The 8,980-nt window shown below is 48.1% G+C and overlaps 2 protein-coding genes across 3 annotated transcripts; both read left to right on the top strand.

The window, feature by feature from the left end:
- Nucleotides 1–418: 418 nt before the first annotated feature.
- Nucleotides 419–3,923, top strand: LOC112893658 (transcription factor bHLH13-like). The gene is made up of 2 exons (XM_025961110.1): nucleotides 419–749; nucleotides 1,676–3,923. The coding sequence occupies exon 2, from the start codon at nucleotides 1,681–1,683 to the stop codon at nucleotides 3,541–3,543; it is 1,863 nt and encodes a 620-aa protein (XP_025816895.1). The 5' UTR covers nucleotides 419–749; nucleotides 1,676–1,680; the 3' UTR covers nucleotides 3,544–3,923.
- Nucleotides 3,924–4,411: 488 nt separating this feature from the next.
- LOC112895128 (WPP domain-interacting tail-anchored protein 1-like) lies at nucleotides 4,412–8,525 on the top strand. 2 transcript variants are annotated; one of them, XM_025963007.1, is made up of 6 exons: nucleotides 4,412–4,759; nucleotides 4,872–5,015; nucleotides 5,113–5,652; nucleotides 5,743–6,899; nucleotides 7,733–7,897; nucleotides 8,094–8,525. In XM_025963007.1, exons 3-6 carry the CDS (start codon nucleotides 5,157–5,159, stop codon nucleotides 8,328–8,330), a joined length of 2,055 nt encoding a protein of 684 aa, XP_025818792.1. In that variant the 5' UTR covers nucleotides 4,412–4,759; nucleotides 4,872–5,015; nucleotides 5,113–5,156; the 3' UTR covers nucleotides 8,331–8,525. The 2 variants fall into 2 exon arrangements, with proteins under 2 accessions (XP_025818792.1, XP_025818793.1); XM_025963008.1 differs by lacking the exon at nucleotides 4,872–5,015.
- The last annotated feature ends 455 nt before the right edge of the window (nucleotides 8,526–8,980 follow it).

Here is an 8,980-nt window from a genome sequence, read left to right as displayed (position 1 = left end):
AAAAACGTGTCAAGGGCCTCACGTTTTCCTTAAATAGAGTTCACGTTTCCCACCACCACCACCACCCTCGCCCCTCGTCTCGTCTGACCCAAAATTGTGGATGTGGCTGACAGCCGGGACCACCGTGTTGCCGCTCCCATCCGTCAGTGACCTCTGTAAGCAGCCCCGGCAGTGCGCCTCGGGTGGGCGCACGGGTCACGTGGCGTCACGAGCCCCCCCTGAATGGCGCTCTCCCGATCCCGGCAGGTCCTATGACACGTGGCCGGCACGTGCCGGAGCTCCTGGCTCCCGGCTCCCGGCTGCGGCTGGAGCCCGAGCCGAGGAGGAGGGAGTTCACGGGTGCCGGGGTGTGCAGAGGTGCCTCGGCTCGGCTCGGCCCGGTAGTAGTAGAAGCCAATAGAAAAGGGGGGGAGGCTCTCCTCCTCCTCCTCCTCCTCCGCCTCCGCCTCAAGGCACGCACGGACCCATCCATCCATTGCAGTCGAGCCGCAGCAGCAGGTGCTGGGCTGGCTGGCTGAGGTCGGCCGGGTCGCCCCCACCTTCCCGAAATCCCCTCGCGCACCAGAGAAATTCTCCAGCCACCGCCACCCCCGCCGCGCCCAGCACCTCTCCCCCCACCCCCCTGCTTCCTCTCCACGCCGGAGCGACCTCGGCTTCACGCGGGAAGAGATCCGGGCCCCGCGGCTCGGATTCGGCCGCGCTGGATTCCGCGGCCTCGGCCTCGATTCGGCCGCAGGGCCCCCAATCTGGTGAGACGATGGCTCGATGCTCCTCTCCCTCTTCCGTTTCATCCTTTTATTCTAATCATCTAATTGGATTTAATTTAATTGCCGCAACTCTCACTGCCTGCCTGCCTGCCTGTTCTTCGGAATGTGATTCTGATTACTGCTGCACTCTTAGCTACGGTAGACGACCTGCCTGCGGATTTGCGTGCCACGGAGTGTTAGAGAGTTGATTAGGCTAGAACCGCCCTCGTTCTGATGGGTGTGATCGAAATCACTAGCGTAGTAGCATATGTCTATGTCCTTGTGAGCTTGACATTAAGATACACTGTTTACGTCATGTTGCCTTTAGGTCAGATTTGGATTACAATCCCTTGGGTCATGCACCCTTACACCTTCAAGCGCGTCCTCAGATCAAGTGTCAGGGTAGTTAAAAGATACAGTTGGCAGACGTTTTATGCTCTTTGACTGGGTTATTACATACTTCCATTTCATGGCCATCCCCTCGGTAATATGCCCTATATTTTACATGCTCTCCTGATTTTCATGTCATACTCTTCTAGACAGTGTCACCCTTGGCCTGACTAGCTTATCACATGTACTATGTATCTACTGTCCTGGATTAGCAAAATCCCCTTTTTATTTTACTTAGTCCTCTGTGGAACTTGCACTGGACACTGGTTGAATCTCTAAAAGTGCCTGTTTGGAAGTGTGTCGACTACCAATTGTGCTCGCAAAACTTTTGCTTACCACTTTGGATGCGGTTCAGTGTGCCTTTCTAGGTAGACAGTGACGGCAAGCTGTGCTGTTTTATCTTTTCCATGAATACGATGGAATTTGTTTTCTATATTTGCCTGAAACTCTTATCTTTTATGTTCACCTTACATATTGTTTTAGGACTTACTTTCCCCAACTGCACTGCTTTATGTCCTGATCTTGTCCATTTTGAGTAGGTATTATGGTCATGAAGATGGAGATGGAGGACGACGGCGCTGTCGGAGGAACTGGTGGGACATGGACAGAGGAGGACCGAGCTCTCGGCGCTGCTGTCCTGGGAACAGATGCCTTTGCATATTTGACAAAAGGCGGTGGTGCCATATCCGAGGGTCTTGTTGCGGCATCTCTGCCAGATGACTTGCAAAACAAACTCCAGGAGCTTGTTGAATCAGAGGGCCCTGGTACTGGTTGGAATTATGCCATCTTCTGGCAGCTTTCACGCACAAAGTCCGGTGACCTTGTCCTTGGATGGGGGGATGGCTCCTGCCGTGAGCCCCGAGATGGAGAGGTGGGAGCTGCTGCTTCTGCAGGCAGTGATGATACCAAGCAGCTGATGCGCAAGCGTGTGCTGCAGAGGTTGCACATAGCATTCGGGGTTGCGGATGAGGAGGATTATGCCCCTGGTATTGATCAGGTGACAGATACTGAGGTGTTCTTCCTAGCATCTATGTACTTTGCATTCCCTCGTCGCGCTGGTGGCCCTGGCCAAGTATTTGCAGCAGGCATCCCCCTCTGGATTCCCAATAATGAGCGCAAGGTATTCCCAGCCAACTACTGCTACCGCGGGTTCCTTGCAAACGCGGCAGGATTTAGGACTATTGTGTTGGTGCCGTTTGAGAGTGGTGTTCTTGAACTGGGCTCAATGCAGCACATAGCTGAGAGTTCTGATACTATCCAGAACATACGCTCTGTGTTCACAGGGGCAAGGGGTAATAAGGCTGCAGTTCAGAGACATGAGGGAAATGGCCCCACTCCTCCTGAAAGGTCTCCTGGTTTGGCGAAGATTTTTGGGAAGGATTTGAACCTTGGCCGGCCTTCAGCAGTGCCAGCGGTTGGTGTATCTAAGGTAGATGAACGGTCATGGGAACAGAGGGGTGCTGCTGGTGGTGGGACCTCATTGCTTCCCAATGTCCAGAAAGGATTGCAGAATTTCACTTGGAGTCAGGCTCGGGGCCTGAATTCTCATCAACAGAAGTTTGGCAATGGTGTGCTGATTGTGAGCAATGAAGCTGCACACCGCAACAATGGAGCTGCGGACAGCCCTAGTGCAACGCAGTTTCAGCTTCAAAAGGCGCCTCAGCTTCAGAAACTGCAGCTCCAGAAATTGCCGCATATTCAGAAAACACCACAGCTAGTGAACCAGCAGCCGCTGCAGCCACAGGTACCTAGGCAAATTGATTTCAGTGCCGGGAGCAGCTCCAAGTCTGGAGTTCTGGTTACAAGAGCAGCTGTTCTGGATGGGGAGAGTGCAGAGGTGGATGGCCTGTGTAAAGAGGAAGGCCCGCCACCTGTCATAGAGGACCGGCGGCCAAGGAAGAGGGGAAGAAAGCCTGCAAACGGTAGGGAAGAACCACTTAACCATGTTGAGGCTGAGCGCCAGAGGAGGGAGAAGCTCAACCAGCGGTTCTACGCGCTCAGAGCTGTTGTCCCAAACATATCAAAAATGGACAAGGCGTCCCTGCTGGGTGATGCGATAACATACATCACTGACCTCCAGAAGAAGCTGAAAGATATGGAGACGGAGAGAGAAAGGCTTTTGGAGTCAGGTATGGTGGATCCGAGGGAGCGGGCGCCTAGGCCGGAGGTGGACATCCAGGTGGTGCAGGATGAGGTTCTTGTTCGAGTGATGTCTCCCATGGAGAGCCATCCAGTCAAGAAAGTCTTCCAAGCGTTTGAGGAGGCAGAAGTCCGCGTTGGTGAGTCGAAGGTGACTGGCAACAACAACGGGACAGTGGTGCATTCCTTCATCATCAAGTGCCCTGGCACTGAGCAGCAGACGAGGGAGAAAGTGATTGCGGCGATGTCTCGTGCGATGAGCAGTTGAGCAGAGCTTAGGACCAGATTGGCGTGGAAGGGGGTGTCTGTGTACCATGTTGCTTGCAAACAAGCAGCAGCAGCCCTTGACATGTCCCGTTGTCGATAGGAGGAGAGTTGTAGGTGGAGAAAGGAAACTTCAGATTCTGACTTTTAGCGATGCAGGAAGAGGGGAAACAAAGGCTCTGCCGCTGTTTAGTAGATTTCTTGTGGTGGTCTGCGTAGTTTTCTCTTTTTAATGTTTTTTGGGGGGATGGGGACGGAATCATGGAATGGGGATGGATACTGTGTTCCTAGTGTAAGGTTGATGATGCAGCAGAACAATAAACAGCAGTACATGTTTTTTCTCTTGTCATGAATGAGTGGGAAATCTTAATTTCATTTTTCTTATTCATGGGTGAGTTCCAGTTTATGTGTAGTAGTACTAGTTCGATGGGAGGACAGGCTCACTGAACTCCTGGGACAGATGGTTGCTAACTGTCGGGCGGGAGTCTGCTGCTACGGCCGGCTAGAGTAGACGCATGAATAGGAGGAGGTTTGCTTCGCCTCATGCCGCAACAGCTTTCAGGTGCAGGATCAGAGAGAGTTCCGATCGATGCTGGAGGAGGAGACGCTGCTGTAGCCTGACAGTGACGGGAGCTCCCACCGTACCAGATGATCTAGCTCATTCATCAACAACAGACGGATGCCCTTTATATAGATGATGGATGGAGATTATTATCATCATCATCTTTATATTATATATACTACTGATGATTGCTTTCCTCCCTCGGATACCTTAGTTTTGCCATCACGGTTAATAAGGCACAAGGGTGTGAACTTTGGGTTTGGGGTTTGGGCTCCGGCGACCTCCATTGGGCGGAGCGGCGGCGGGGGAGGCAGTGCGGGAGGAAGGAGGAAGATGAACAATGCCCGTCAGATCTTGATCAAAGGTGAAAAAAATTCGGGTGATGTGATATAGACATCCTAGTTCGTTCGGAGGGGCCACATCAGCCCCCCTCGTGCGGTGCGGGCCCATCCCGGCCCCACCCCCACCGCAACGTTCCTCCTCCGCCACCGGCGGCGGTTCATCCGGCCGGGCGGCGCAGAACAAAACGGAACGTCGCGTCGCCTCACCTCTCCACTCGTCTCGCCCTCGCCTCAAATCCTTCCTCCTCCTCGGCCGCCGCTGCCCCGCCCCCGGAGATCGCGCGCGACGCACCGGCGGCTCCGCAACCAGAGGCAAGGTAACCCAACCCAACCATCAGGCTCCCACTTGTATTCTACTACTGTATATCCTCCATCTATTCGGCCTGCGATTGATTGTTGCCTGATTATTCGACTTGCTTCACGGTGGAGGGAATATCATGTAAGATTTGCCGGTGCCATGTGCTGCTTTCGCGGATTGGGGCTTCTTTTTTTCCCCATCCAACTTCATAGCCACTTTAAACCCACCCTGCATGTTCCTCTCCTACAGGCTAGGCTCTTCATGCGCATATTCATGTAAATTGTTCTCGCTCATCTCTCACATAGTCTGACAACTTTTTTTTTAACTTAATGACTACTTATTTATTCCTTCACGTATGTATGCAACCCTCAGGATACACAAAGACAGAGAGAAGAAGAAGAAGAAGCAAAAGGACCATGGACGCCCACAGTTTTCAGGACGATGATTATTTTCAAGAGGACATGCTGTTACACGGAGAACAACAGGTTGCAGGGCCAAGCGCTGGGGACATTCTGGCTAGGGTGGACCTCAGGGTCGCGTTCGGCTCCGAGAAGCTCCTAAACCTGGAGATGCTGGTCATGGAGATCGCTCGCCGAGCCGCTGACATCGAGCCTCTCATGCGGGAGCCTCAATCCATTTCTGCCGAGTCGGTTGACAAGGCTTTCGAATTCGATGCCCTGTATGGCATCGTAGACTCAGAAACCAACGAGTTGGAGAAGCTAGTTGCTTCTATTCAAATGGATATTGCCAGCGCTGAAGGCAAGGTCTCGGAGGAAGAACCATGGAGCAGGCTCACGGACAAGCTGCACACCGCAACAGATTCCTTGAAGCGGATGCAGGAGCTCATCTCTACTATTAGAAGGGAGTCTGCAACCTTCGAGAAAACCATACAACCTTCACACGATAATCAAGGTTTGCTCAAACCGTCAGTTTTTTTATTATACATTTATTCTAGCAGTGAGTGTTGATTGAATGCATTTCCTAACTACTGCAGTTTTTCAGGAACTGGTGAGGTCATGGGATATGAAAATGGTCACATGTCAACTCACACCACTATGCAGGCTGAGGATCAGAGAAATGTTCTGCAGATGTTACAACAGTCGATAGCAAGTGAACTAGATCTTCAACAGAAGATATTCGATTCGCAGTCTTCTGTGGAAGACCTCAAAATGAAGCTGCATTACGCCGAACAAGAATCGTATTTCTTGGAGGAATTCATCGGAGCTCTTTACAAAAGAATGTTCGCAGCAGAAAATGCTTCCCAGCTGTTTCTTGGAGCCTCAAAGGAACTCATTGGTACAATTGATACCATCCAGTTCTCTCTGACTGCTTCAGTTTGCAGGGAAGGTGATCTTAAATCAAAGTTAGAGGAAAGCTTGATGAAATTAAATGTCAACCAGAGCACAAGGGAGACAGTGCCTGGAGACAGTGACAAGAATGCCAGTCAGGAGGCTGTGCAGATGCAGGTGCTATCACCACCTGAATTCTTGACTTTACGGAATAAGGTTCAACAGCTGGAGGAATGGTTGAGGGACTCTGGTTCTCATCCACAGTGGTCACTGCTATCAAGAGGGGAAACTGAAGAAGAGCAGAATACAATGCAGGCTGAGATAAACCCATTTGGGAATATTATCAGTGATCTTAAACTTGCCATTACCAATGCAGAAAGTAGAACACAAAATGCTGAAGCAAGGTGTACACAGCTCACTCAAACTAATGTTCAGCTCAGCGGGCAGTTGGACTCTCTTAAAAGTCAGGGGTCAGATAGGGCTGGCTTATTGGAGACAAAGCTTAAGGAATCGGACACTCAATTAGAGCATGCAAGAGCATCAGTAGATGCTATTGTTGAACAACAGGGTATGTTAAGATCTTCGATGTCTGATATGGAACATATGATTGAAGACCTGAAAGAAAAGTATTTGAAAGCTGAAACCAGGGCTGAGAATGCCGAATCAAAATGTTCATTGTTGACAGACACTAATTTAGAGCTTAGTGAAGAGCTATCATTTCTGAGAGGTCGAGTAGAAAGTCTAGAAAACTCGTTGCATCAAGCCAATCAACTGAAGATGTGCACTGCAAAAGACATTGGCAGCAAAACTAAAACTATCACTGACCTGGTTGCAAAACTTGCCTTGGAAAGAGAACGACTTCATCTGCAGGTACTTACGTTCTTATTGAGGAAAGTTTGTTATATTACTTTTTTATGCTGTGTATCAGTGTTTGCATGTTATTTGGATGTATATACATAGCAGCTGTAATCTATATGATTATTAAACATTCGATTAGTGCTTTGATATCGATGACTTAGTGTCCTGACTCCTGAATGAGTTGCACACTACTTCCTCTGGGATGCTGGTGTGAAAACTGAAAACACAGACATAGAAAGGATAAATATCAAAAATATCGAATGATCGCTTTTATGTCCCCTATGTGTCTAATATGAAATCCTTATATATATATATATATATATGTATGTATATATGTATGTATATATATCATGTTTAGGCAGACTGAACCAAACTCTTCACAGTATACAATAATTATTTTCATTGTGGTTCATCTAATGCAGAAGAAGAATCCCATGATTGAATATGTAATTACTATTGCTTTAATCTGATGACTTTGAATAAGTTGAGGGAACAAGTGCCTTTTATTGTGCTGCGTAATTGCAACGACCCTTATTGGCACCATTTTCTTCTGTGTTTTTTTGGAAATAGAAATAGATTTATCCTCTATTCTTTGAAATGAATTGTCTGCTTTTCCAAAAGAATTAGTCCCCAAGCTTATGAATTGAGTTGTTCTTGATATGTAGCCGCGCAAACATATTTTGTTGTTCACTTGTTCTGCTGTATTGTTCTCCTGCTGCCTTCGCTCTGAAATTCTCTCCTGCTGCTTTTCCTCCGCTTCTGTATCATTCTATAGTTGTTGTTGTATTATGTATGTAAATATCTTGAGCGGTTATCGAACCCTCCCTGATGCCTGTGCTGTACAGATTGTTACACTGACAAAAAAGAACCGGATATTGGCTAAAAAATGCAAGGAAAATGATAGTGGAGCTACATCATTGAGCGAAGAAGTTACTGCAACTGAAGGTGAACTCAGGCCCCTTAAAGTAATGGAGGAAGCATCTCTAAATTGTTCAACAACACAACACAAGGTCAGTTCTATGTTTAAGTATAATGTTTTTGTTATGGAACATATCGAAGCTATGAGTGTCTTGTGTATTCCCACTTCATTGGCAACTGAACATTAGTTGCATCCTAATTTAATTTTTGGCGGATAGATTAACCTATCTCTTGTTGGTCTACCACTTAACCTCTAACTGCCTTTGTTTATTTATGTGGAAATTAAAGGTGGCACCAACTGGTAGCACTCCACAAGAAGAGGTGGAAGCTGAGGAGGTGACTACACTGGAGGATGAATCTGGTGCCAGGAGGACACTTGAGACAGTGCGGCCTATTGAGTCGCTGCAGCTAAATTGGAAGCACATTTCCGTGGCATTGCTGGTCTTGCTTGCTGCCGTTCTTGTGTACCAGCTGTACCAATCTGATGACAGAGTTGAACAATTGCTAAGGAAATTTTTAGGCTAGTCGTACTGCGTAGAATAAAATAGAAGCTACTCCATCTTCTAATATCAATCGTTGCAGATGCAATTTTTGGTAGTGGTTGGCTAGTTGTAACCGTTGCAGTTGCAGCTTTCAAGTGTCAATATGAGACTAGATGCTTTCGATGCACAGCCAATGAAATTCCGCTCCACCCATTGTGTGGTCGAGACTGTTGGAAAATGGTCAGCTACAGCAGCTTTCTTTCCTTTTCTTTTCATTTTTTTTTGGTGGGGTGTAACTACGGCACCTAGTAGGATCTTTCAGAACTTTTCAGCACAGGTAATGCACATTCTTGTATAATCACTCTGTATCTGACTAGATTTTGCAAACACATTGCTGTTGACACCTGCATCTCCAGAAAACCAAAGAGAGGATGTGTCATAAGAAAGGCACCTTTGGATTATTCAAGTTGTGCTTGGAGATGATAAAATAACTTCAGCTGTTTTCAGGGCTTATGCACCTTGGTAATCCTTCTGTGTCGTATTAATTGAAGATTTGGAAACCCAATAAAACAAAGTAGGAAAGAGCACAAACTGTATGACATATTCAGGAAGCAGAGGACACATTCTGATAAATGGTGAGCCCTGAGTCAGAATCTACAGCAAATATGAGGGCAGGCAATGTTCAAGCCTTCA

The sequence above is a fragment of the Panicum hallii genome, chromosome 5, assembly GCF_002211085.1.
Source record: "Panicum hallii strain FIL2 chromosome 5, PHallii_v3.1, whole genome shotgun sequence".
Lineage (NCBI taxonomy): Eukaryota > Viridiplantae > Streptophyta > Magnoliopsida > Poales > Poaceae > Panicum > Panicum hallii.
The sequence above is the reverse complement of the archived record's forward strand: the minus strand, read 5'-3'. Positions and strand labels throughout refer to the sequence as shown.